Genomic DNA, 25828 nt, shown 5'->3' with positions numbered 1-25828 from the left:
AATTAAATGTCATTGATCAAAGGATTTTTTTTTACCTTTTCAACAAGCTTCTTCATCAATATCCCATGCTTCGATACTTGTCCTCGGTTTGTCTTGAATGATCCTAGTCCAATACAGATCATCGTATTCGTATTGGCATCTCTTCTTCTTCCATTGCTTCCGCCCGCAAGCTTCAGAATTGCCTTGATCACATAATCAACGCATCCGTTCTGTGCTTTTCTATTATCCCAGCTATTCCGAACAAACCACCCGTCATTATAGAAATCGACAAGCGCCCTATATATAGTCTCCCTATTGTCGTCACTGGTCCCAGATCCACTGCTACTACTGGCCTCAACTCCACTGTTACTACCAGTCCCTGCTCCACTGCTACTACTGGCCCCAACCCCACTACCAGAGAAACTACCTCCAGTACTTGATGGAGCTTGATTTGGCGGCAAGCTCATATAAGCGAAATACTGTGTTAAAGTAGGCCTTGAGAATGACGGAATATTGCTTTCAATCTCTGTAATTCCTCTTCTAAGCTTTCGCCTCTCTAGCTCGCCCTGAAACTTCTTGGATGGTTTGTAAAGGCACGCTCTAGAATTCCGGAGGATCTCACGTTCGTTAGGTTTCCTTGGATCCAACTTTGCAATTGTCATCGAGTACCTCTCGCCTGGATCGATCCCAATGATAATGGTGCTTTCGGGGGGAGGGCATGCTGCCTGGGTGTCATATTTAACTTCTACATTCTCGAGGAGACGGGATCTCTGCTTCCAGTTGATCTCACGCCGGGGACTGGGACTCACCGGGGACAGTGGATTTGTGCTCGATGTACCTTCTTCAGCTGCTTCTTCTCCCTCGTCGCCATCTAAGAATGGTTCATCAACTTCCAGCAAGTCAATATCGCTGATACCCAGCAAGATATCGTCATCTTCATTTCCGTCGTCGTCTCCATCATCACCACCATCGCCTGCACCATGGCCTGAAGACGAGGATCCCTGCTGAGCACTTGAAGAAGCCTGGACTGCTTGAGATCTTTGAGTATCCGAAGGTTGGGCAGCTTGCGAACCTCTACCTCTTTTTTGCTTCGATGTGTCATAGGCAAGAAGTGTTAGGGTAAGGCCGTTTGTAAAGAACGATGTCCGTAGTTTCCTTCTAGGGCCATCATCAGATTGCAGTCCAACGTCCTTGTATCCTTTCAAGGAAAACAGCTCCTGCAACAATATCCCCTTGTGGTTAAGGATCTTGTCCTCTGCAGCCCCCTTGGTACTCATATTTAGTTCCAACAATTGGACTATTTCCTCTCGAACTGTTGGGTTAGACCATAATATATCCAGGAGACTGGCTTCCGTTAGGCAGAGAGACCGAGGCGAGAAAGCAGACGTAGGGAAATCCAGATATTTTTTGGCAGTTGCATTTTGCTCAAAAAAGAATTGGATGGAACTTCTTCCATCGCCTGGAATATCTATGTCAAACTAGACATTATATTGAAGAAATGATTAGGAACATTTCTATAAACATATTATAAGATAACCTCAAAATATTATAATATTATATTTACCTGCGCATTCCGATAGTGAGACCTTAGCGCTGCTTGAACAGGATCTGGTTTAAAGGACCAAGCCCTGTCTTTGCATAGAAGTATTCGTATGCTTTGAGCTGGGACGGCTTGGCTACGTTCCCTTCGCCTTTTTTCTTCACTTCCCTGCTATACCTAGATAATGGACTCATCACTCCGTGATACAACAACGCAGCAAGGCCGTAAATAAAGTCCCTGCTATCAAGAACTTCATCTAGGAGTTGTGGGAGATCAGCTGGATTGGATGGCCCAGTGGTAAGCAGGTTATCGATCCACAAGGCGCAGGCCCAGAAAGCTCGAATCCGCACCTCATTCAACATTTTAATAAATGATTGAATGAGCCCCTGAATTGTTGCAGCAAGTTGCTCGGGATTGAGATTGGGATCGGAAGTAGAGTCCAGCTTGGCAACTACACATGTCTTTAACGTGCCCAGAGTTAATGCAACAGTGGGGTGGGCCCTCTTCAACCGTCGGTCCTCGGCAGTAGCCTCCTTCACTTTCCTGGTTTCATCAGTCTTTCTGATATACTTGGCCTTCCCTTTGTTCTTCTTTTTTTTCTTCTTTTCCTCCTTAACCTCCTCTTCTTTCTCATCCTCTTTTTTTCCTTTTCCTTTTTTTTGGGGGACTTTCTTTGACGGCTGGAGCTGACGGGACGGTCGTGTTGTTTGCAGTTGGTCAGGTCATTTTTCTTAGGGGAAAGTTCCTTTTTCTGGGTAGGGAAAACAGGCCGATAGCGATCCGGCTTTGCGCGTTTAGGGATATAGAATCTAATTAGGAACAACAATGTCAAGGGTTAGATGACTTTTTTTTTTTTTTTTTTTTTTTTTTTTGTATATGCTTTGGAAAATGTTCATTTGAAGGAGCTTACCTGGGTTGAGGTTGATTATTTTTATTCTGGTACCTAGCAGATATCGCAGTCCTCATTCTATCATGGTAATGAAGGAATCTTTCAGCGGTTGCTTGCTGCGAGGTCTGGGTTTGGATCCCACCAAAGAAAACATTAATTGAATGGTCAAACTGGCCTTCTGCAGGAGTTCGACGGCTACGGGCATGGACCTCACGAACATATGATACCGTCAACTTTTCGGCATCAGTGTCAGTGAGCGCAGAGATAATCTCAGCATTTGTAGCAAGACCAAAGGTTGGGATATTTGGGGTGTAATCGTAATCGGATATAATGCCATAGACCAAGAGTTGACTGTTCCTTGAAAACCCAAGGGCTTGCAGGACCTCTTGTTTCTCATAGAGTGCAAACATGTGATGGCGACGAGGGATTGGACGAAGAACTCTTTTTATAGAAGGATAGATGAGAAGGTCAGAGTCCCCAGACACAGCGATACTGGTTGGTGTACATTTGGCGGCAATACACACATCAGCCTCATTTCTACAATGGCAAATCACAAAGTTATTGTATCGACCGAATGGCGCCGCGAGCTCCCTCTTCTCGTTATGACTGAATGTGAAGAGCTGTCGAAGATTCTTTTTAATGGCAATCATATGGCTTCGAGATTCCCATTTGCCTTCATTGGACTTGGTTTCCATGTTGGCTATGAGCGTATCGAGTTTTGCATCCGCTGCTGTACGCTTAGCATCTCGGTCCCTATAGGCGCGCGTTTTTTCTTCGCAGCGAGGCCCATCAATGTGTATCGTCACTGTGGCAAGAGGACCAAAGATCTTTCGAATGATACTAGCCATAGCATGGCCGCAGGCAGTGAAAGAACTCTGCCGGCTGAATCTCCTTAGGATGATATTATGTATATCGCTGTGGAAAGTGCCAAGCAGATCCAGCTCAAAAGATGAATGGGGTTCAGCAGCAAGCTCATGTACATCAATCTCCTTTGGTGGCAGGTCTCTCCTTGAAAGGTATGAATAGAGTCCTTTAATACCCATCTAGAGAAAGTATAGTGTAAAACAGTGCAAGCAATGTTGGTTTAAGCGGCTAAAGATTGAAGCTGAAGTTGTTAGAGTAGAGATAGTTTACCTTTAAGAAAGCAAAAAGTTATGATCTGTGAGGGGATGAGGGTGTAAGAGTACGGGTGAGAGCACGAAAGCAATGTCGTTGTAAAATGAGAGAGAGAGAGAGGGAAAAGAGAAGGAGGCAGGACGTATTTATAGGTGTATGAAAGAGAACGAAACAAAAGGCTGATGAATTTGGAACAACTCGCATTTAAACTAAAAAACAAGATTCTCAGCGACAAAGTTTTAACTTTTTGGATTTCGAGTATTGTTTACAGCTCTTCTCCGATCATCTACATTTACCAAATCAAGCCTTCGCCATGACAATCAACAAGAAATAAAAAAATAAAAATAAAAAATAAAAAATAAAACAGACTTCCTTACGTCCCCCCTCGGTATGTGTATCTGTCTGAACACGTCCTAACTGACATCCTCTCGACAATCCTTCCAAGGCTGCAGTGTTTGAATGTGTACAGGGAACAAAAGAAGTCTAGATACAGGCTCTCTTTGTGACATTGAAGGAGATCGCATGTTTCATGGCTATCGAGACAAGGTACCCCTACAGGCACAAGACAAAGGTATAACTCGGTTCAAACTCAAAGGAACGATATTACCAATGGCCTTGTTCTGAATCCACTTGCCTATGACACAGTCCAGACGAAGAGACAGCAGCAGTCTGACGTAGATGAAGAAGATCTCAGCCAGGAATTGAAACTTTCTCAAGGATTCCTTAACACGGCGTGTTTTAAAGGCAGCCGGTGATGGCCTGATAGATGAAGACTACGCAAACATAAGCTGGAAGAGGGGCCCCAAACTTCTTGGAAATGTTGGACTCATATTCCATGAGCCAGGGCGATGCTCATTTGCAAATACCACAACTACCGTCTAATGCGATCCTGGTATTGTTAATGCCCTTACGTTTTCTTCGCTAGACCGTCACAACCCTGACCTGCGTCAAACGGCGAAGGTGAGAAGTAGGCTCGTCAACAGCCTGTGTGCCTTATATGCGTTGCACCAATGCTCACTGATAGATTGGGAGGAAAGACACCAAGCCGGCAACAACAATAGGATATGATCAGTTGCATATTTCACAGTACACGTGTTACATGAAAATTTATAATACAGACATACTAACAGCTCTATGCCCCATGGTGCCCGAGACAAACTTGCAGTTTTATTTTGATACAAATTTGGATAAATGCCCCATGGATGTGATGTGTGAACCCACATCCTATTCTCACTTCTGCTCCCTGGTTACTATTTGTCTGTCTAAAATTTTTCATGAGCTACTACAAGCATGACTAGGTCGGGAAAGGCCTTCGTCTTGAAAAAGTTGTAAGTATTAGCTTGACAGTGCTTTCTTGACTAATCTCTTTATTTCTATGCTTGGTCTAGATGGTGTTTTTTTATGGGGAAGACTATTTAGACAACATATAGACCCCACATATCTTAATCATAATAAATTGGTTTGGTGGCATTGTTGTAAAAAATATCTTTGCTTAAGGGACAGAAAGATAGACACAATCAGGAAAAGGCAGGACAAAGAGTGTCAACAAGATTGACAAGAGAAAATAGAGTCAAATAACCTTGACTACAAACAGCGCCATAGAATGTCAAAAGAAAAGATGGGAGCTTTATAGGTGAGCTCACAAACTGAGTTACCGGAAGATAAATGCTTGTTGTGAAAAGGGGAAAAAGATAAATGGCAAGATGAACTGCAGGTGAAGAATAAGACATATGGGGAAAACTGAAGACTTTATTAAGAAGGAAGTTTCTTTGGCTTTTATACTCGGTAGTTTCTAGGTGAGGCGGACCCGCCTATGACTACAAAGGCTTTGCGCAAAGATTCCTTTAGGCTGGTTCGACAGATTAGTAGATTCAAAATAAACTGAAATTAATTTTAATGACCAGCCACACCACTTGCAATAACAAGTGAGTCAATTGGTTGCCAATACATTTAAGAGTATTCAAAAAATATAAGGGATCGCGACCAAATGGAACGGGCTGTACCATATAGTTCATCGCGACGCGTTTTACATCTGCTATATATTTCATAAATGTTTATAAATAATAGATTCTTTTGATATGGCCCAATGATGCTCAATGAAAGAACCTAACAGTGCTGCTTCGCTTGAAATATTTCTAGTATCACTTAAAGTATGCAGTCTACGATAATATGAGGTTATATGTTAATGAAAGTAACACGCTAGTCATTTATCCAAACCCACTGTCAGTTCTGTAAAAGGGTGTTGATCTTTATGTCAGTGTCGTATAAACCCAAAATAATCGCCCTAAAGGCCTCCCGCGAAAAATAACAGCGGCAACGACAGTAGCAATAATAGAAGATTTATGAGTGATTAGGTCAAGAAATGGAAGAGTTTTGCGCGGTTTAAGGATAGTTGATATTCTATAGTTAACCTAATATAAAGCCTCTCTATCGAAAAGGACTTGATTCTAGAAAGACTTCTGTATATTATCATGCCTGCTTAAAGACTGGTATCTTTTTTTCGTTTCTTGTTTGTCAATGCACAGGCCCTGGATGAGTATTGAGTAAGCAAACATGACGGGTTTTTCCGTCCAGCTCCTTATTATCCTAAAAAGGAGTCAACGGAGGATTTTTTTTTTTTTTTTTTTCCTTCTTTTCGAATCATCGGATAATGAATACAAAATAGTTTGTTAGGCCAAGGAAGTGAATGAATTAGGGAGCAGGGAGGGAACAATAGAGATTAAAGCTTCGAAAAAAAAAAAAAAAAAAAAAAAAAAAAAAAAAAGATCCATTCGCTTCAAGGCGTATGAGCAATAAAAAGCATCCATGTCATTTATTCCTTAAAAGCTTAGTATGCAAGGTTTGGAGCCAACCTTGATGCCTTGGCGGAGGAAATAGGAGGCCATGGACAGCACAGTACATGGTAAATATAGCGTTGAAGGCATGGAAGGATCCCTTAACCCAGACGCGATCCAGATAACAGATCTTTCCTTCTTTTCTTTTCTTTTCTTTTGGCAATGTTCTGTTCGAAATAGACTTTACCGACCAATTTTGAAACGCGATAAAGGAATATCGATGAAGAGCTGTGATGGCCACTGCATTGGGGAAATATTAGATGAAAGGAGCCAAGAGGTGGACCAATTGGCTTGTATAATGGATATACAACCCCCTTGGGCGCATCGCGTCGTAAACTGCCTCTCCTCAACCCTGGCCGCAGAATTATAATAAAAAAAGAGCATATATGACTCGCTTGAATTGATATCAGCGTCAGCGGCAAAAGGCAACTACGGGCCCAAACAGATGCATCGTTTATCATGCTCCTATGCAAATTCCAATTTGCCTTTGTTATACAAATGTCTTCCTGTGACTTCAAGGTACTAGGCCCGAACACAACTCATAAAGCATTTTGCTCCGTACCTGGATTTCTCTCTTTCTTTCTTTTTTTTTCTTTCTTTCTTTTTTATTTTTTGCCATTGCCCCCTGCATGCTTGTATAATTTCGGGGCGAAGAGGGGAGGGGCCGGCGCAAGTGAGGAGTTACCGAGCTTTTTTATTTATTTATTTTATTTTTTTTATACAGCGATTATGTACAATATAGAGGACAAAGAAACATGCGCATCAAGGGGGGTGGAAAGAGAGCGGAAGGGAGGATTGAATAGACTAAGTGGTTTGCCGACAATCGTCGACTAGGCTCGGACTGGGGCACCTGGTAAAATCAGAGTTATAGTATATCTTCGCCTCATGAAAGTCATTGCATCTGTACCGCTGAACATTCAGGTCTATGCTTTTCTAAATCTGAAGTAGGGTGGTAAAACGCTAGTAATAGTATCAGTGATGGTAACAGGAATTACAAGAGAAACGATCTAACCACATTAACTTTGTCTGCATCAATGACCATTACCATAGGTAGCTAAAGGTAACATAAAATAGGGATAAAAGGGTCTACAAGAATCTTGTCATACAAGAGGCTCACCGAGGGAAAAAAAAAAAATTATAAATGTGTATTCCTCAATTGAAAAAAAAAAAAAAAAAGGGGGTTAAGGTGGTTAAAATATAAAAATGTGAACATGATCCAGTAACGGCGACTGCTTTAAGGAGAGTGGAATAAGGATGCAATTGGAAAAGAAGAGGAAATGGAGAAGGAAGAGGAGGAGATTGATAATCTGATACTGAGTCGAATCACGTCCTTCGCCCTTTCTAGTCAGAGAAAGCAAAAGAAAAGAGAAGGTGAGAGTAAAGCAAAGAAGCAAGTATCAAAAGAACCAGTTGAAGGTTGTTGTAAGCAAAGAGGGTGGAGAAGGAAAGGAAGAGGATGATGGAATGAGCTATAGAGACTGCAATGGCTTTTCAATGGTTATTGAGCAACTTGCGCAAATGCGACAAAGTCTAAACCTAATGTAAAGTTCTAACCTTTGAATGTCTGCACTTTTGTAGTATGTAGTATTGTATATAGTTCCTTGTGTAGTGTAGTTCTTCGATTTCTAACCGTTATCGTTTGTTGTTTTGTTTGTACGACCAACGCATTACATCTACAAGATGTACATTTTCATCCCTGAGATCTGAAAATAAAATGCGAAAATAAAAATGTTTGTAATGCTTTTGTTGCTTTGTGCACCCTCATTATGTCTTTTTTTTTTTTTTTTTTTTTTTTTGTATTCGCGCACAGAGCACACCTTTGATTACCTGACCTGTTAGATTTCTCCATTGATCCCTCCATCCGTCCGTTAACGGAGTGTAAACCAACCTGAGATCCATTCATTTACTCTTGCCTTTGCTCTCTTTAACCCTTTCCCTCTCTTCCCCTCCCCTCTATCGCTTATGCTTAGTCCGAACTACATCATCCTAAAGTGTATCATCCATGATCTGTTTAGCGACATTTTCTTTCCCTCATTTTGTCCCTCTGCCACTATTGTTAAATTATTCTAGCCATTAAACATCATTAAGCATTAAGCAGTGTTAGTCTTTATTTTTTTATATTTTTTTCTTGCCTTCTCCTCTGCATTGTAAGGAAGTGTATAGTCTTTTTTCTCTCATTTTTTTCCCTTTCCCCCTCTTTTTTGCCTTCTTCATTTCCGGTGTAGTAAGTAGTTCTATTTAATAGAAAGTAAACAAAATTATAATTTGCTCCCTATTTTATGATTACGGCGTGCTTCCCCTCGTTTTCTGCGATCTATTCATCAATTACCTATCACTTTCAGCCATCACTGTATAGACGCTCCATAGCCCAAGGACATAACGGCAGTTTGAATATCCCTCTATGCAGCTGTACAACATACAGGGATCTGGCCAAGTTGCAATGAGCATCAAGTAAAACAGTATATTTTTTTTGATCGCCAACCACCGGCAGAAAAGATAGAGAGGCGATTGATCTAATAGTTCAGGTACAGCTCAACGTATTCGAATCAAGGGTTGGATCTTTTGTGTCGGGTATCCACTTTTCTGATATAAATATTATGTCCTCATCGTGCCTCATTTCTCAAATTCTTATTTCCTTTATATCTTCACTTTACTTTGGTTATTCGTTGGCAGGTTATCATCATCAGCATAAGTCCTTTTACTGACAAGAAAAAAGAGAAAAAAAGCACTATTCACTTCCTTCTGCATATAACAATCTCGTTCTCACAACTCGCATTTACTTATTATTTTATTTTCCCTTCTCCCCCCCCCCTTTGAGCAATCTGCGACTTGTGCATTCAAAAGAATATCTGTCTGTTAGGTAAAGCAGAGCAAAACACTTCTTTTCCTATTCCTATTCCTCCTGCCTAATTTCTGCCCTTACTCTTTGGTATCGCTATAATTATTACTACTGTTAAAGTTATTGTTATTATTTTCTATAATTCACCCCCTGAGCGAACCGCAAAGATCCCATCTTCGATCGATGCCTTGCCAGATCTGAAGAGACAATCAAATTGGGCTCCAAACCCCATCATGTAGCCTTGTAGTCTTTCCTAGGATTTTTTTTTTTTTTTTTTTTTTTTGCATATTGCTCTAGACCCCTTCAGACATAACTCCTCGTGCTCTTTTACAGCATAGATACATATAGATAGTCTCTACATCACATCCAATATATCGTTGCTGGATCAAACTTCTAATCGTCTCTCCCTAACATTCCATCCTACTGGTTTTTTTCTATTTCCATTATTGCTCTATAAACAGATCTCAAGTAGCTAAGGCAGAACCAGAGCACTCTATATCAAGCAGTATATTACTTCTCAAGAACCATCTCTTCTTTTATATAGAAGGTAATCGGTAGTTTGTGAATGAGAAAAAAAAAAACAAAAAACAGAACAAAACATAAGATTAACTTTATCGATCGTCAACGCGAAAGGATCTCTAACATCTTACCTTTTCTCTGTAAAAAAATGAATTTTTACTACACACCAGGCTCAATCTTTGCTACCATGGACTCGTCTTGTACCCCCTCCAATATGCTTGTTTATAACAACCATCAACTCCTCCAAACTCGTGACACGTCTCTTTTTGAGGATTCAGATTCAGAGTCTTCTTATTCTGGTACTAACTTACCCTCCGTGGCAGTGGATGTTCATGGCAACCCCATTGTAGGCTCGAATGCAATGCAACTGCAGCAACAGCAGCAGAAGCAGTATCAACAGACCCACAATGATCAGCCTATCACCTATCATTATTTCTGTAATTTCCCTACATGCGATTATCACAGTGCCCGCTCTGATCCAGTGAAGCGCCACAGAGACACACACTATCCTGACTATAAACCTTACATCTGCAATTACTGCCAATCAAGCTCCGCGAGACGTGATTCCACAAGAGAACACTGCTTGAAGCAACATAAGGATGACTCTGAAAATGCGTTCAGATATGACGCCTCGATTCCTAAGCCGGAAGGGTGGATCGCGTATGAACCGAAGCGTGCACCATGGCCCCCCATCCTTAACTAGTGAAGAATTTTTTTTTTTTTTTTTTTTTTTTTTTTAAACATTATAGATCAGCATTCCCAAAGTACCCACATTAAATAAATGTATTAGGTCAATTAAGTCTTCATTATCAACCTTTGTAAGACAAGCAATCATAAAACCTTAATATTTATTTATTTATCCACTTTACACCATTCTCAACGGTATATAAATATGTGCTGTTAAATGTGCTGTTTTAAGCAGTCGGTATACTATAATTCTTGAACTCTCTATAGCTCGGATGTGCATAAATAGATACGATTCGCTGATTGATTAAACACTGGGTAAGCCATTCGTGGGATAGCTTAGGGACAGGGGTATTGACCTTGCAATAGTTCTCGTGAGACGAGAGGTTATAGAATATAATGTAGTTACAGTCCTGTGGGCCACTCTTAGGCGTCACAGCTTTCACCTTGGCACCTGCCAACTTGAGTGTAGTTTTTGTGTCCTCCTAGAGCCAAGAGCAAAAGCAAAAAAACCTTAGTAGGCAGATCGGACCTATATCATAATACAGCTCAGTATAGCGGACAGGGAAAAGTTACCTTGAATGCAAAGGAACCACAAAGACCGATCACTAAACCACAAAATATCCCTCGATTATGGGGAGGTGTGCTTGAGACGATAGTTTCGAGTTCTTCAGACATTCCAGTCGGGAGGAGATACGGCTGATATGACAATACTTGATGCTATGAACAGCGAAAAAGGCAATTGCCATGGCTTGAGTATCTTTGAAATGATATAATAGACACAGCAATAGCTATTGATCTAATAGAACTTACCGCTTCATAACAGCTATCGATCCAGCGATTGGAAAGACGAGGGACGCCCAAAGCCAAAGCCTGAACATACTTTGAGGTTTTAATGTTTTTCATTGCAATAAGAAGCAGGTTTGCTGGTAGCTCAGCACGTGGGGTGTCTACAAAAGCCCCAAAGCCCTCCAAGACGGTGCCACCCATTTTGTTAATTTTCTTTGTAAGCTCTTTCTCTAATTGAAGTAATGTTCGAAAGATAGATTGATAACATAGATAAGTTGTGTGCCCCATGCTGTTGTTTATCCTTATAGTTAAAAACAATGTAATCAGTAATCTAACCCGCAGCTCGTTTCTGACCGAAACTCACTGACAGAACAAAATAAAAACCCTTGAACAGATCTATAACAGCGCAAGGCAGCGAATCAGTAAAAAAAAAAAAAAAAAGAAGGATGCTCAATTAGTATTCAGATCTTAGAGCAATACGAGGAATCCAAAGCTAATATCGCAGCATGCCTTGTGTTCTACGACTTGGGGTCTGTGGTCCAGCTTGTGGGGTTGCTTTCTTGCCACGGCGGCTTGGGGTAGATGGTCCTGCATCATCCCTTCCCAGTTGTGCTATGCTCTTGCCTTTACGCGGAGTACCAGGTGGAGTCGACGATGAAGTCGAGGGTTCGGTCTCGCTTGAAAGCCCAACACTTTCTTCATCCCATTCTATCATATTATCTGCATCTTCAAGCTGGCTCTGCGTCATACTGATTTGATGTAGCCGAACAGTGGCTTCGAGATCGTCGCCATATCGGACATCAACACGCGCCTCTTCGATTTCCTCTGGATTTATCTGAAAACCTTCAACTGTAGCGGGATATTCCTTGCTTTCTTTAATGTTGACAGTCACATTAACACCAAGCTTGAGCATGAGAGGCCTCATATCTGAACTTTTGCACTCCTGCTCGTAATTATCTATAAAACGAACGATATGCTTGTTCTCAGATTTCTTTTGGATTACTCTGCCCGCATAATAGGATTTAGATCTAGATTTTTGCCAAAGAGCCCAAACTGCCGCGTTGGCCTTATATGCGCGCAAAACCTCAGTAGCTGAGGAGCGAAGTCGTCGCATGGTCGGCGTGGTAGTGGATCCAGACGCTTGAGAGGCACTTCTCCGACGAAGATCACGCGTTTGGATTGTTCTAGTTGTGGGGAGCTTGCGAGATGATCTGGATCCTCTTGGGCTCCCTTTTTTCCCAGGGCTAGAAGGTCCTTCATCTTCTGATTGGGAACTATGCCCATGCCGGGACCCTAGAGGAAATAAGTCCTCCTCCTCCTCCTGCCCCTTCTCTTCTTCCTCTCCATGGGGGAGAGAAAAGATCTCCTGAGATGGGGAGCGCGACCGCTGATTACGATCTTTGCTCGATGAATCATAGGGATCTGAGCTCCAGAATTCCTCATCGCCTACAGATGTAGTCACTTGAACAGCATTTGCCTCAACGGATCTGATTCTTCGGCGTTTTGGTACGGCAGAGAAGACGGGCTCGACTCCGGTCTCTTGGGATGCAGCTGATCTCAGGCGTGAAAGGATTGGATCCTGCGACGATTGTGACGTATCACTAGATTGCGAGGAAGGCAGCGCCTGTGCGTCAGTCGTTTCGGAAGGTGTGGATCGATCAGAGCGACTTCGGCGTGGAGAAGGCAGCTTAGTTGTCGGTCGAGAACGTGGTGACTTTGAGGGACGGACATTAAAAGACCTCTGCACCTGTTGGCTAGCAGACTCCGGTATTTCCTGTGTCTCCAGTACAGATTCCACAGAATGTTCGGCAGAGTTATTTTGAGGGGTAATATTAGTATTAACATCTGCGCTTTTCTCTTTTTGGTTCGTCGTTGAAGAAACCGATACTGTAGTAGAGGTTGTCGTAACTGAAACGCGTTGAGATCGTGATGACAGTGACCGCGACTGTACAGAGTGATCACTTTGGGCTATCGACTGTGACATATTAAGGTCAAGTCGGTTATCCAATGTCGATCGGCTAGCCTCGTCATCATCACTGCTCAAGAATTCGTAATTTTGTTCAGTCGAGTCCAGCGACGTATTTACATGGGATCCTTTAGTCCTTCTGTCGCCACGCTTTTTGTGCTTAGCAGGCGGTGGCGGCGGTTCCTTTGCACTAAGGATATCTTGCGAAGCCAGGTCTTGAGTATCGCCTTCCAATTTAACAGAAACCGATTCTGGGTTGCAAAAATCTTGAGTTGCGTTTGTATCACCTTGCACTTCAACGAAGGCCGCTTCCACTTCCTCTGATGAAATGTCATCACCAAAGCCCAGCTGCGTGCTGTCATCAGGGATCTTTAAGGCATCATCACCTAAGCCCTGCTGCGTGTTGTCATCAGAGATCTTTAAGACATCATCTTCTGGGATTGTAGAGATTGGTCTGACAGAGCTCGGGCCTTGGTCTTGACTTTGAGTTTCGATTAATGCTACGGATACTTGTCGATGTCGATGCTGAACCGAGGCCGAAATAATCCTCGTAGGGGAGAGCTGAGATGATGAAGATGAAGGGTTTTGATCCGAGTCCGAGACTGTCGATTTTTGAGAGGGGACGGCAGGAATGGGTGTACGTCGAGGAGTGGACGTTTCTGCATTCGTGAAACTGATGTCAGAAGCTTGTGAGTCTGACGTGCGACTGTTGCTTGAACCACTGGTGTTTGTACCAAAACTATTGTTTGCCTTGCTACTTCCTGATTCGTCCGACGCATTGAAGATATGGGAAACCTCAGAATGAACAAAGCTCATTTCTTGTGTATTATCGTGGCCAGATGCGCTGCCCTCTTGAACGGAAAGCAGGTCCATCGACTGGGACTCAGCCTCATGGTGATATTGAGTGTATCGCGCAGGCCTTGTCTCGCCTCGTACCGAGCCGCTGGTAGATGACTTTTGACTGAGCTGATGCCCTGTAGTATTAAATTTAGTGAGTATTTAATAAGCTATAGGTATCTATCAATGTAAAACGTGGGTGCGACATGATGAAAAAAATACATCGGTATTGAATTGAGTTCAGCTTACCTGCAGTATATTCTACTGGTGAATCATCTAAATAAGGCGTCTCTGTAATAGAGTGACTTTGTTGTGCGCTTCCACTGCTTTCACTACCACTATTCTGTCCATGTTGAAGGGTAGGCAGGTGCGAAAGTCTGTCATCATTTTGTGAGACCTGGCCCGATGGCTTGAGAATGCCTATATCGCTGTTGCTAGAAGCCTTACGAGTAGTGCCTGGATGAGGCGAAGGTACAGGAGGAGCAGGCATGCCTGATGGTCCAGGAGTAAGAAACTCTGCAGGGAGAATGGGTGGACTCTTAGATGCACTCTTTCTTTTTGGCGGCGACGTCATGATGGAAACTGCAATGAATGTGTCGATGTTAAAGGCAATAATAAATGATTATTTGGGGCAATTTGGTATTTCAAAGATGAAATACAGTCAGATTGATTGGAATAGAGTGATGACGATGACAAACAGTCGTTCAGTTGACGGGAACGGACAGGTGCAGAAGCGTCGCCTTTCGTTGACCATTGAAAAAAAAAAAAAAATCTTTGTTTATACTTGAATTGGTGGCAAAACAATTACCAAAAATGTGCACCCCTGTATTTCTGTATTTGACAAAGTGAGGCACAGCCACAGCGTACAATTGACCTTCATTTGAAAATGTAACAATACAATACAAAATGCATCTATCCTAATCGTCGCGAGTACGGATTTTCTTACGGTCATGGCCGCGACCCCCACGCCCTCCACGACCACCACGGCCACCGCGGCCTCCACGGCGGGAGTTGTCGCGTGAGGCCATGTTAGCTTCCCAGGCTTTCTTCTCATCTAAAAACTTCTGTGCTTCCTCCTCTGTGGCAGCCGTAATCTCAGGCTTGATTCCGTTGAACTCAAAGTTCTTACTCTGCAAGTCAGCAACAACTTTTGCAGCATCCAAATCTTCACTCTTGATCTGGACTTCTACCACATTAGAATCTCTAGGCCAATGTACGTATCCAAAACGGAAATGTTCCTTGAGACTGTCTTTAATCTCCTTGAGGCCAGCATTTTCACCAGCAGTGAGACCAGACAACTTGATGACTTTGTTTTTGACATCATCAATTGTTTCTGGTTTCTCTTCTTCCCTTGGCCTCTTCTTGCTGTCAGAGAATCCTTTGTTTTGAGAGCGGGTCCTGATCTCGCTGGGATCTAGTCCAAGTTCCTTTGCTTTCATTTCGCAATAAGCAGCCCTATCACATGATACCATAATTACATTTAGTTAGTTATACATCACTAGAGTTTTTTGCTAACAGTATGCTGGACTGAGAAAAGTCGAGGCATTTGACACACTGCTCTGAAAGAAAGAGTTCTGCACTAGAATGAAAATCACGACTACATGGCTACATAAGCCTAATAAAAAGCCATCAAGCTTACTTTGTCATGACGAGCAACTCCTTTCCATTGTATTCCAATTTGGTTGAAGCGACCTTGTTAGCCTCATCCAATGTGGCATATTCAACGAAAACGGACCCCTTGAAGACATTGGTTTCAGCATTGCGTCTCATGCGCACCTGCTTTACATCACCTAGGGATGCAAAGTACTCCTCCAATTCCAATTGAAGGGAAGGAGTTTCTTCACCAAATCCTTTCTAAAGGGTTTTCAGAAATTGAAGTGCTAGAAGTTAACTATAATACCGAGTGCGGTCCATAACCATATACGTCCTTACATATGTGATTCTCTAATAAAAAAATAAAAAATAAAAAAACCTACAGCATAAATGCTTCTCTGGAAATGGTCCTTGGATGGAACGAAGGATGCCTTGCGACGAACCTTTTCGCCATCTTCGCTGACCTCTAACAATTCCTTTGACTCACGAAGTGCCTCTACAATCAATGCCATGTCCTTGAAGTCACGCATCCTCTTAAAGGACGCAATGCGCGAGATAGGGATGTCTAATACCAATATACAGAAAATGAGAAAGACGTTGGAGTTATACAATAAATAAGCATCCAACTCTAATCCTTCGTACAAAAAAAGACTGGATTTAGAAGTATGACCATAAATGCCCTACGCTGCTAGAGCAAGTCAAAGGGTACATACAGCCATCCTTAGCTTTCCGGACGAGCTCGGTCATAAATTTGTCCTGAGGAAGATTTGAGTCACTGAAATAAAACTCGACTTGCTTAAGAATCTTGGCCTTCTCATTGCTCCTCAAGTCAGTGGCATCGCTTGCATTCTCATTAATTTTGGAGCCGTCTGTAGTCTCAGTCTCTGGAGCGACAGTTTCGGAAACGGGCGTCGGAGCTGGTGCTGCGACCTCAGCGACAGGGGTCTCAGCAATCTGATTGGACATTATGTGATAGTGTGAGAGGACTGTAGCAAATGAGAAGTGGGAGTTTTTTTTTTTATGCTGAACTACAAAACAATGCGCCACCTCCCACGTGACTTAAACCATTCGGAGGCTGTGTTTACCTTGTACAATATTAATAGATTTATCTCATTTTTCCGTCCTCACCTTAAACCTCTCATTTCTCGCATCATTGACACAAAAAGACATGGCAGGAAAAAGAGAGAAAAGTCACATAAGACATAGAATCAAGAGGCAACAAGAGCTCGTTGATGACTTTACTTTGTTTTATCTTGGTCTAGGCGCATTGTTATGAAAAAAAATTGCTCTGCGAGGTTGAGATATCTTTAGATGGCAAATGTAGCAATAGAGCCGTAGTAATATATTCATTTGTTATTTGATGACCCAGGGTTGTTTTTGTTGTTATTGCTGAAGGTTTTGAATGTTATGGATACATGAATGTCAATCAATCCAGCATGCTGTTGGAATCGTGCCCAAATACTGTAGGTGAAAAATGAAAAATGAGGGAAACAAAAAGTTTTGGAGTTCTGACTTGTGGATCTACGGCTTGCTATTGACCAGCCGGTGCGCCTTTTGTGAGCTTTTTTTGTCTCCTTTCTTTATTCCATTTGCCCATTGTTTTTCCTTTCTTCCCATTCATTTACTTTGTTTTCATCCTCCTTGCTTGCAGCTCGACTGCTTTCACTTTCATTCTAACGACCTCCTTGCTTTATTGCCGTAGTTCTAAGAATTAAAAAAAGGACGCGTCCACATAAGCTTTTTCATCCACATCCACAGACCTTGACAGAGTACAGAACACACGGAATACACAGAACACAGAACACAGAACACAAAACACAGAATACAGAACACGCGCGCACAGGCAGAGCACAGCACACAGGTAGGGACATTTCACACATCTTAAAACTAACACTACAACAAATGCATCCACATCCTAGCACTGGAAATGTTGATTGCATCATTTTCCACTGCAACAGCACTTTACTCAATTCTCTTTCTGTTATCTGTTCCTTTCATTTAGATCTTAGTCTCTTATTCTTTTGGTTTTACCAAACAATTCAGCCCTGTATATAGAAAGAAATCCATTGTAACAGCTATCAGCATCCGTCTTGCCTCGGAATGTTTAACAAGATTAAACGGGCTATCTCTAACTGGGGCGAGGATTCTCCAAACTCTCAGTCCTCGCCTCAGCTTCGGCCTGCCAGCTCTTTGGGTAAGAAGGAAGCAGGCCTTAAATCAAAAAACTCCTATCGTAACACTCTTCCTGCCCGCTTCCGCAATTCGATCTATAAACAGTCATCGCCTCCATCTTCAGAGGTTTTGCCACTTCCGCCTCCAAAGGATGGCGCTTATCTTCCAACGTTTGTGCAACCTGAAGAGCTTAATAAAGTGCCCGAGCCAAGTCAAGGCTCGAATACAGCGGATAGTGCCGAATTGGCTCTAGCTTCGACCCCAAAATCACTCTTTATTCGGCGCACTTCAAGCTTTCAGGAGTCTAAAATCTCAAATGAGAGCACTCACCAAGGGCGAGATGAAGATATCATCATCTTCTCTTCAACTTTGCCGGTAACAATCGCAAAGTCAGCATCGGCCAGAATACCCCGCCCTACTAGTCTTCACAAGGGCTCGCCTGATCAAGCAGGTCAACCTTCTTCTCTAAGTTCGATGAACCAGGACTCATCGGTGGTCCAATGGCCTAGAGGCGGTGCATCATCTGCTGCAAATCGTTCACAAGAACACTTCCTCAGGACTCATCGTCGGACGTCCACGGGTTCTGATGCATCATTTAAGGATCTACAGACTAACATGGCGACCACACCACCGATCAACACTGCATCAATAGGGCGTCCTTCTTTGGATCGTCAATTCTCACGATCAAGTGTGGCAAGCGCCACTACCACAACCTCTGTTTCAAATATGAACTATATTGAACCACAATCCAACTCGCAATCTCTTCATCGCAAGGTTGCCTCTGAAGTCACTGCAGATAGCAGTACATCTGTAGATTCTCTTGCAGCAGCTGCTGCTAATGGTAGTCATGGAAACTCGAGTTGTGTTTCTATTTCTACCTCTAGCCAAAAGCCATCGCTTCCGCATACTCACGAGCCAAAGAGGGAGGAGGTTACCAAAGTTACCTCAAGTGACTCTGCCTCCACGTTAGCTACTGTTAGACAGCTCGCTACTACTGGAACCAAAATGCTCAAAATTTCAGCCAAGAAGCAACACTCACGTCTGTTCAAGCTGGATATTGAGCAAGGCAGGATTTTGTGGGATTCGAGGAAATTTGGGCGTAGTAAGTATTCTTGTCATTGCCTAACGAGATCAAATAAGGAAGTGTGTATTTTTATTATTATTCATTGTCGGATCTCTCACCATCGATCTATGTATCATTTTTGTTTGTTCATCAAATAGTCAATGTAGAGCAAATTAAAGAGCTTCGAAAAGGAAAGGCGGCCCGAATGTATCGCGAGCAATTGCGAGTCCAACCAGAACACGAGGAGCGCTGGCTGACCATTATCTATTCTGCCATGGGGAAGTATAAGGCTTTGCATTTAGTTGCACCCACAAAGGACACATACGAAGACTGGATTATGGCCGTCGAGCGGATGTGGTCAGTCAAGCGCGAGGTCACAGAGGGTCTTCCACAGTTACAGCGAAAGACTAACCAGTGGCTGAAAGAACACTGGATGGACGCAGATAAAAATGTAGATTCGAAGCTGGGATATGAGGAGATCGTTCGCCTGTGTCACCGCCTAAATGTTAACTTTTCGAGAAAAGAAATTCGCGTACGTTTTGATCAGGCGGACGAAAAGAAGAAAGGCTACCTGGACTTTGCAGATTTCACACATTTTGTAAAGCTCTTGAAAGAACGCAGAGAGATCAGTGCATTGTTCAACTCGATTACCAAGAGTGATTCAATGGCACTCGATGAGTTCACCAACTTCATTATCAACACCCAAAAATCCCATTTAAATGAAGATGAGATCAAAGAAATTTATGGAAAGCACGTTGACAAGACGCTTGAGAAGTTCACGGTCGATTCACTGTCGAGTTTTTTGGTCTCAGCTGACAACCCTGTCATTGCACCCAAGCATGCTCAGGTCCATCAAGACATGTCTCAGACCCTATCGAGTTATTATATCAGCAGTTCTCATAACACATATTTACTAGGTCATCAATTAACTGGAGTTTCATCTATCGAAGGCTATATTAGGGCTTTACAGAGCGGATGTCGTTGTGTCGAATGTAAGGAATATTGAGAGGGATGAGTAAAAAAAGGGAGCGAGATAAAGCAGCGGTTTACTTGCTGAATCTAAGCGATTCTACTAATTTTTTTTTATTTTATATTTTATATTTTATATTTTTTTTATAAATAGTGGACTGTTGGGATGGTTCAGATGGTCAGCCTGTTATTTATCATGGCCGCACACTGTATGTTTACAAGGCTAATGGCTCATATTTTGTATTTTCTGCTGATTTTATGAAAGTTGGCTCACAAGAATATTTATATTTTGTTGCTGAAATTAGCACTTCAAAAATTCTATTTCGAGATGTCATTGAAGCTATCTCAACATATGCTTTCGTCAATTCACCTTATCCGCTAATTCTATCGCTTGAGCTCCACTGCGATCTAGAACAGCAAGATATAATGGCGAACATCATGAAGACTAAGTTAGGAAGCTGGCTGGTGGTTGCACCTCTAGATTCAAATGGTGTCAACCTTCCGAGTCCTGATGAGCTCAAATTTAAGATTCTTGTAAAGAGCAAAGTCCTGCCCCCAGATGCGATCACCCAAGAATACTCTACTGACACAGAATCTGAGTCTGACCGAGGTTTGTTTGTTTTTTTTTTTTTTTTTTTTTTTTTTTTTTTTTTAAAAGTAGCGTTGAATATAACTCATTTAAAGATACCAGGTCTAATTTGAGTTCATTTGTGTAATATTCTTAATAGAGAGTGAGAGCGACTCTGATGGTGTGAAGCAAAAAAAGACAAAGACGAAAAAGGTCCGAATCGCTAAGGCACTGAGCGAAATCTCGATTTATTGTCAATCTCGTCATTTCCCTGGCTTTACACACGAAGGATGTTCACCTTTCAAGATCATATCCTTTTCAGAACGGGTCTCTTTGCGCCATTGCAAACAGTCACTGCAGGAATATATCAACATGAATAAGACCCATTTGACACGTGTTTATCCAGCAGGCTTCAGGATCAATTCTACAAACTATGACCCTCATCATCACTGGGCTGCTGGTGCTCAAGTTGTGGCATTGAATTATCAGAACCATGGTAAGTTATTAATCAAGTTAGATATTCAGAAATTATATACTCTATGGTTTTTCAATCTAATTTTTTTTTCCTTCTTTCTTTTTTTTTTGTATGGATATACTGTGTTTGCGCATATATTATTATAAGACCGAGGAATGCAGATGAATAGCGCCATGTTTACTATGAATGGACATTGCGGTTATGTTTTGAAGCCGTCACCACTACGTCTTGGTCCAGGAGAGATTTGTAATCACGATAAAGCCCCAACCTTTGTCAAGTCACATCCAGTTGAAATTACACTGGAGGTAAACTTTAATCCTTGTATTTTCCTGCGAGCGTTGTTCACCCTATTTGATCTCGTAGCAACAGTCTTTTCTGATATACATTGTGCAATATCTAGGTGATCTCCGCTCAGCAACTACCAAGACCTAATGAAGCACAGTCAGGTGATGTGATTGATCCTCTGTGCGAGGTAGAGCTATTAGTCCCTGGGCAACCAACTGTCAAGTACAAGACACGTCATGTGAGTGATAATGGCTTCAATCCTGTATGGCAAGAAACCTTCAAGTTCCGTGTCGATTACGAGCATCATGAGCTTGTATTCTTTCGCTTTGTGGTTCAAGATGAAGACATCAAATTTTCTGATTTGATTGCGTCTTATTGCATCTCATTGGACTGCCTGCAAGAAGGTTACCGCCATATCCAGCTTCATGACCCTTCAGGGGATCCTTATTTGTATAGCACATTGTTCATCAAAGTATCTATCGAGCCTATCGGCGTGAGCGGCTATCTGGCTCACGTTGCTGCAGCTACAGCATCAGCAGTTGCATCAAATTTGTCTTCACTCCCATCAAAGATCACTGGGAGGAAGTGCAATTCGATTGGATCAAATGAGCCCAGATCGTCGACAGAATCAAGTCATGAAGAAGAACTGACATCTGACGGTCGTAACTCGACTCCCATGATAAATACCACAGCTGGGAAGGAAACGTTGGAATCCGTTTCTCAGCGCCCATTACCCCTTTTGCCACAGCACTCCGTTTCTCCTTCTTCTGCTCACTCTCCACAGCTGACAGAACTTCCACCGCTACCTCCTACACCACCGCCAAAGTAAAACGCTCGTATGCGTTTTATTCTTTACACCAACTTAGAGTTATAGCTTTTTGTTTTATTGTTTTATTGTAGCAGTTTTCTATACTTGCTATTGTTTCATCATACCCATCCGTAACCAACTCGAGACAGCATAAAAGAGTGGGTTTACCTCTGATATAGATATCACATCTATTATTGAGACTCAATAGGCATGAATCATTCTAAACATCTAGACATTATGGAATGATTCCATTTGTTACTTTTTTAAATTGTTTTCTCGTTCAAACGCCCGAACTGTCTTGTCAATCGTATCAAATTGCCATGACCATGAAGTGTTATATAGGAATGGTCGTAGATCGAATCGGTTATCATCTGGGCTATAAGACTCTGCATGGTATGCTGGGGTCAATGTTGTCATTTTATGGCGGTTGATTGAATAGTAGAAGAAAAAGCGCTTGACTTTGGCTGCAACCTGATTCGATGAAGAAAAAGGGCCAGATTTAGTAAATTCAGTATCAGATAAAATACCAACAAGGAAGGTTAAATTAAGGCCGCCACTAGAAGTAATACCTCGGCAACTTCCATCTTATCGTTCCAAAGATGCACCAACTTCGTAAACATACTGTATGGTCCACATTTGTCCACCTTGCGCAGACGACCAAATTCCGTTAATTCATCATAAGTCATACCCATGTCAGCTTCATCCTCCTGGGCATAAGTCTCTGTAATTGGTTCTAGCTCTGCAGTAGGGGTTGCAGCCAAGAAACTGAGGAAAAAAAAAAATCTATGTGAGTTGAGATGCTGTAAATAGAACATTGGTTTTGCATCAACTTAAGAAATTTTTACTCTGCAAGAATGGGCATCTCGAAAGCCAGTTCAGCATAGGCAATAAACCGACGCAAGTCTGATTTGCCAATACCACCGACGGGATTGATGTCTGCACTAGAGCAATCGTATTTGGTGAAGTAACCTCGTAAGCTAGGAGCCAAACCCACAGATACCATAAATATTTGGTTAGCAGCAGTGAGCAGAAAACTTGTCTTAATCTTTATGACGTTTTTTCGTCCTTTTCTGCTCTGATTTTCTTCAGTTTCACTGTACCATTCATCCACATTTGCACTTCCAAGTACAAGTAAGGATCCATTGCGACCACGAACCCACGGTAACAGCTGTGCCAATAGATAGGCGAGGACCATGCGGATTCTTGCCTGGATGTTCTGCAGGGCTAGATTCTCGACATTTGATCCACCGTGTGCACGGAAAGCAGGAGTTTTGCCTGTCACTAGAGTAAAGAGAACCTGAAGCGCTGTGACGACAGTGTCCATGTTAAGATCTATATGGTAGCTGTTTGGCAAAAGAGTATAATCCGTTTTTAGTTCGTCTCAAATTATTATTATTCATTTATCGAAAAGTAGTAAAGTCAGGGAATGATTACCTCCCAATGGTTTCAGCCAGCTGTTTAGCTCTTTTTCTGGTCTCATCGGATGAGTTCTTCGTTCCCATATAGCAAGTATGGAAGATACGACTAAAAAAGGGAAAAATAAATAAATAAATAAAATGAGATAAGTTAAAGTTTTCAAAAGGTAGGATGAAATCACTAGTTCAATCGTTTATATTTACCTTGCAAACTCCTGAGGATCTTTGGGGATGTAACCGTGCTCAGCACTTTCCCCAGTCACCTGCCTTGCGTCCGCAATCGTTTGTTGATCTCCTTTGGCGCACGACTTGACAACAAGGCGACACATGGATGCAACAATAGTAGCTGTCGCACAGCTGTCGATGCCTCCACTAAGCGGAAGGAAAAACCCACTGGCCTTGGAACGGCGAAGATAATCCCATAACCAACAGGCAGGGCCCAAGCTATTACAGAAGAAGGTAATATATTAATAAAAGCTGTTAGTCTAAGGGAAAATAAGGCTCAAACGATATTCTGCATGTAAATTTTATGCCATATCACTTACCTAATCTCTTCTTCGGGAGTGTGATAAAAGATAGTTTTAACAGTGGTTGGTTGAATGGCAGGGTTACCCTCAAGATGCCCGTCGGATAATGCCATATTAGCTCCGATTCTCTTAAAGCTAGGGGTGGTGGAGGCTTGGATCCCCCTACTAGAGCTGGATCTGAAGGTGCGCACATCCTCTAGATCAATTGTAGCTGTAACGACTTCTACATCTCCAATTGAGAACTGAGTTCCTTGAGCAACTACTTCTCCATTGACGATGATCATAGCACATCCGTCATAATAGATACGGTCACCATCACATCCCCGTTGGTTAGAATACAGGTAAATCCCTCCACACTAATGAATAAAAGGCATTTTAGTAATCAATAAATTTAACGGCGCCAGTGATCGCATGTTCATGTGTACACTGTCATTTTCTATACCTTTAAAGTAGCTTCTCTAATAAGATCGATGCGTCTACGTAGCTTACGCAGCTCATGATGACTGCTACTACTATTGATGATGATCTCGACTCCATCCAGAGAGAGTCCAATATGAGGGCTATTAAAATCCGAGGATTTTGGAGTCAGCCTATCTGTGTTGTAAAAAAGCAATGTGCATTCCAACCTTATACTTTTCAATCAAAAATTATACCTATTAGGGGTGAACATCTCCTCGCACACTTCTACGCCAATACACGAATCGTACGTTGCGATGACAGCATCACCCATTGGAACGGTGACTTGGCCAGTAATCTTTTGGATCATTCGAGGCAGATAGTGCTCTTCAGTGATGTGGCGTTTGGCCCAAGGTGTAAACCAGCGTAACTCTCGGTAGTTTCCATCGTTTGCCATAAACATCTTGGGTCTGATCAGCAGAATTTTACAGTTAAAGATGAGAATCCTGCAATTGTACTTTACATTCTTATGAATAACTGGCCTGATACGGAATATAATACAAAAAAAAAAAAAAAAAAAAAAAAAAAAAAGTTCAGATTACTAATTAATGTATAGTCCAACTTCTTGCTTCTCATGTGAATGTTGCTATTGATTTTTTTTTTTTTTTTTTTTTTTTTTTTTTTTTTTGCTTGAAATGATGAGTTCGCGACCCTTACATGCCGATATCCAAGAGTATCTCTTTCGCTTCTTTAGAGCTCAAGATCTGACCAAGGGCTTCCCATGAATGCAAATATGTGTCCCCTAGAAAATACCAAGCAATTAGTGAGCTTTCGTCCGATCATACTACTTGTCAGCTTTTATACACGATCTGATCCCTGTATTCCTACCTTCTAAGAAGTGATCTGCACACCCGTACCCACTATTTTCGCCATGTCGATCGATAGAGAAGATACAGAGTTAAGTCTCCTAATTTCGATCAAAGAGATCAAATTCCATTCTCTTCCTACACCTTTTTTTTTTTTTTTTTTTTTTTTTTTTCGCGACTTCTTAACTCTTCTTTATATCTTACGTGATCTCCAGCTCTGGGCCGATACGTAGTGTGGCGCCACGCTCCTTTGCTACCCGGATACTTTCAAGTATCCTAGCAACGTTTCCTTTGAAGTCCAGAGCCCACTGGTTGAGCGAGCATGTTGCAACTGTAATGAGATGACCCATGGCGTTAAGTGGAATTAAAATGTCAACAAAGAGTTGCATCAGAGAAATTTTTTTTTGTTATAAACCTAATTATTATTTATTACGTCAGAAAGGTGTGTAATAATTCAATACGTCCACCAGAGGTCAACCACTAATCTCATAACAAATCTAAAAGGAGTAGAACTACGGGCAGGACAAACATCAATCATTGTTGTTGAAGGTTTACTGCGTGCGCAATATTCACTATGCGGTACTGCGCAATATTCACTATGCGGTACTGCGCAATATTCACCCTGTCATGAACTTCTTTATCACGAGCGTGCTTTAAACGGGCAGCAGTTGAAACATTATGAGAATAAATAAAACCACA

General features: G+C 42.0%; 8 protein-coding genes across 8 annotated transcripts; 2 read left to right on the top strand and 6 right to left on the bottom strand.

Moving 5' to 3' along the window:
- Window positions 1-2384: 2384 nt before the first annotated feature.
- Window positions 2385-3837, bottom strand: BCR41DRAFT_352842 (hypothetical protein). Its single transcript, XM_022024024.1, is given in 2 exon segments — window positions 2385-3725; window positions 3736-3837. The coding sequence occupies 1 exon segment, from the start codon at window positions 3449-3451 to the stop codon at window positions 2426-2428; it is 1026 nt and encodes a 341-aa protein (XP_021881564.1). The 5' UTR covers window positions 3452-3725; window positions 3736-3837; the 3' UTR covers window positions 2385-2425.
- Window positions 3838-4745: 908 nt separating this feature from the next.
- BCR41DRAFT_352841 (hypothetical protein) lies at window positions 4746-5339 on the bottom strand. The gene has a single exon (XM_022024023.1). The coding sequence runs from the start codon at window positions 5252-5254 to the stop codon at window positions 5042-5044; it is 213 nt and encodes a 70-aa protein (XP_021881563.1). The 5' UTR covers window positions 5255-5339; the 3' UTR covers window positions 4746-5041.
- A 4525-nt stretch (window positions 5340-9864) lies between these two features.
- On the top strand, window positions 9865-10493 carry BCR41DRAFT_395911 (hypothetical protein; the record flags this gene model as incomplete). The annotated part of the gene is made up of 2 exons (XM_022028765.1): window positions 9865-10376; window positions 10466-10493. 2 exons carry the CDS (start codon window positions 9865-9867, stop codon window positions 10491-10493), a joined length of 540 nt encoding a protein of 179 aa, XP_021881562.1.
- Window positions 10494-10630: 137 nt separating this feature from the next.
- BCR41DRAFT_395910 (hypothetical protein) lies at window positions 10631-11390 on the bottom strand (the record flags this gene model as incomplete). The annotated part of the gene is made up of 3 exons (XM_022028764.1): window positions 10631-10885; window positions 10977-11120; window positions 11214-11390. The coding sequence occupies 3 exons, from the start codon at window positions 11388-11390 to the stop codon at window positions 10631-10633; spliced, it is 576 nt and encodes a 191-aa protein (XP_021881561.1).
- Window positions 11391-11400: 10 nt separating this feature from the next.
- BCR41DRAFT_51927 (hypothetical protein) lies at window positions 11401-14765 on the bottom strand. Its single transcript, XM_022030889.1, has 3 exons — window positions 14242-14765; window positions 11700-14129; window positions 11401-11585 (listed from the first exon to the last, which is right to left on the bottom strand). Exons 1-3 carry the CDS (start codon window positions 14564-14566, stop codon window positions 11521-11523), a joined length of 2820 nt encoding a protein of 939 aa, XP_021881560.1. The 5' UTR covers window positions 14567-14765; the 3' UTR covers window positions 11401-11520.
- Window positions 14766-14853: 88 nt separating this feature from the next.
- BCR41DRAFT_352836 (hypothetical protein) lies at window positions 14854-16574 on the bottom strand. The gene is made up of 4 exons (XM_022024022.1): window positions 16299-16574; window positions 15969-16150; window positions 15632-15846; window positions 14854-15447 (listed from the first exon to the last, which is right to left on the bottom strand). The coding sequence occupies exons 1-4, from the start codon at window positions 16549-16551 to the stop codon at window positions 14910-14912; spliced, it is 1188 nt and encodes a 395-aa protein (XP_021881559.1). The 5' UTR covers window positions 16552-16574; the 3' UTR covers window positions 14854-14909.
- Window positions 16575-18483: 1909 nt separating this feature from the next.
- Window positions 18484-21946, top strand: BCR41DRAFT_305325 (PLC-like phosphodiesterase; the record flags this gene model as incomplete). The annotated part of the gene is made up of 7 exons (XM_022020786.1): window positions 18484-18859; window positions 18979-19812; window positions 19944-19998; window positions 20095-20399; window positions 20518-20853; window positions 20980-21119; window positions 21233-21946. The coding sequence occupies 7 exons, from the start codon at window positions 18484-18486 to the stop codon at window positions 21944-21946; spliced, it is 2760 nt and encodes a 919-aa protein (XP_021881558.1).
- A 42-nt stretch (window positions 21947-21988) lies between these two features.
- On the bottom strand, window positions 21989-25515 carry BCR41DRAFT_352831 (hypothetical protein). Its single transcript, XM_022024021.1, has 12 exons — window positions 25334-25515; window positions 25152-25183; window positions 24981-25065; window positions 24521-24805; window positions 24310-24427; window positions 23886-24223; window positions 23545-23784; window positions 23360-23449; window positions 23026-23268; window positions 22771-22902; window positions 22495-22690; window positions 21989-22396 (listed from the first exon to the last, which is right to left on the bottom strand). The coding sequence occupies exons 1-12, from the start codon at window positions 25477-25479 to the stop codon at window positions 22181-22183; spliced, it is 2121 nt and encodes a 706-aa protein (XP_021881557.1). The 5' UTR covers window positions 25480-25515; the 3' UTR covers window positions 21989-22180.
- Between the last annotated feature and the right edge of the window lie 313 nt (window positions 25516-25828).

This window comes from Lobosporangium transversale (genome assembly GCF_002105155.1).
Source record: "Lobosporangium transversale strain NRRL 3116 chromosome Unknown BCR41scaffold_17, whole genome shotgun sequence".
Taxonomy (NCBI): Eukaryota; Fungi; Mortierellomycota; class Mortierellomycetes; order Mortierellales; family Mortierellaceae; genus Lobosporangium; species Lobosporangium transversale.
The sequence above is the reverse complement of the archived record's forward strand: the minus strand, read 5'-3'. Positions and strand labels throughout refer to the sequence as shown.

What these genes read in the sequence shown, in the direction of transcription:
- BCR41DRAFT_352841 (XM_022024023.1), bottom strand. Translation starts at nt 5,254, where the DNA reads ATGTCTTATTCTTCACCTGCAGTTCATCTTGCCATTTATCTTTTTCCC.
- BCR41DRAFT_352831 (XM_022024021.1), bottom strand. Translation starts at nt 25,479, where the DNA reads ATGGGTCATCTCATTACAGTTGCAACATGCTCGCTCAACCAGTGGGCT. An exon ending in TTAGAGAAGCTACTTTAAAG is followed by an intron (nt 24,224 to 24,309) that starts GTATAGAAAATG and finishes TTTATTCATTAG; the next exon opens with TGTGGAGGGATTTACCTGTA. An exon ending in ACTCCCGAAGAAGAGATTAG is followed by an intron (nt 23,785 to 23,885) that starts GTAAGTGATATG and finishes CTTCTGTAATAG; the next exon opens with CTTGGGCCCTGCCTGTTGGT.
- BCR41DRAFT_352842 (XM_022024024.1), bottom strand. Translation starts at nt 3,451, where the DNA reads ATGGGTATTAAAGGACTCTATTCATACCTTTCAAGGAGAGACCTGCCA.
- BCR41DRAFT_51927 (XM_022030889.1), bottom strand. Translation starts at nt 14,566, where the DNA reads ATGACGTCGCCGCCAAAAAGAAAGAGTGCATCTAAGAGTCCACCCATT. An exon ending in ACCAGTAGAATATACTGCAG is followed by an intron (nt 14,130 to 14,241) that starts GTAAGCTGAACT and finishes TTAATACTACAG; the next exon opens with GGCATCAGCTCAGTCAAAAG. An exon ending in CCCAAGTCGTAGAACACAAG is followed by an intron (nt 11,586 to 11,699) that starts GCATGCTGCGAT and finishes GCGCTGTTATAG; the next exon opens with ATCTGTTCAAGGGTTTTTAT.
- BCR41DRAFT_352836 (XM_022024022.1), bottom strand. Translation starts at nt 16,551, where the DNA reads ATGTCCAATCAGATTGCTGAGACCCCTGTCGCTGAGGTCGCAGCACCA. An exon ending in TCCAGAGAAGCATTTATGCT is followed by an intron (nt 15,847 to 15,968) that starts GTAGGTTTTTTT and finishes AAAACCCTTTAG; the next exon opens with AAAGGATTTGGTGAAGAAAC. An exon ending in GAGTTGCTCGTCATGACAAA is followed by an intron (nt 15,448 to 15,631) that starts GTAAGCTTGATG and finishes ATCATGTGATAG; the next exon opens with GGCTGCTTATTGCGAAATGA.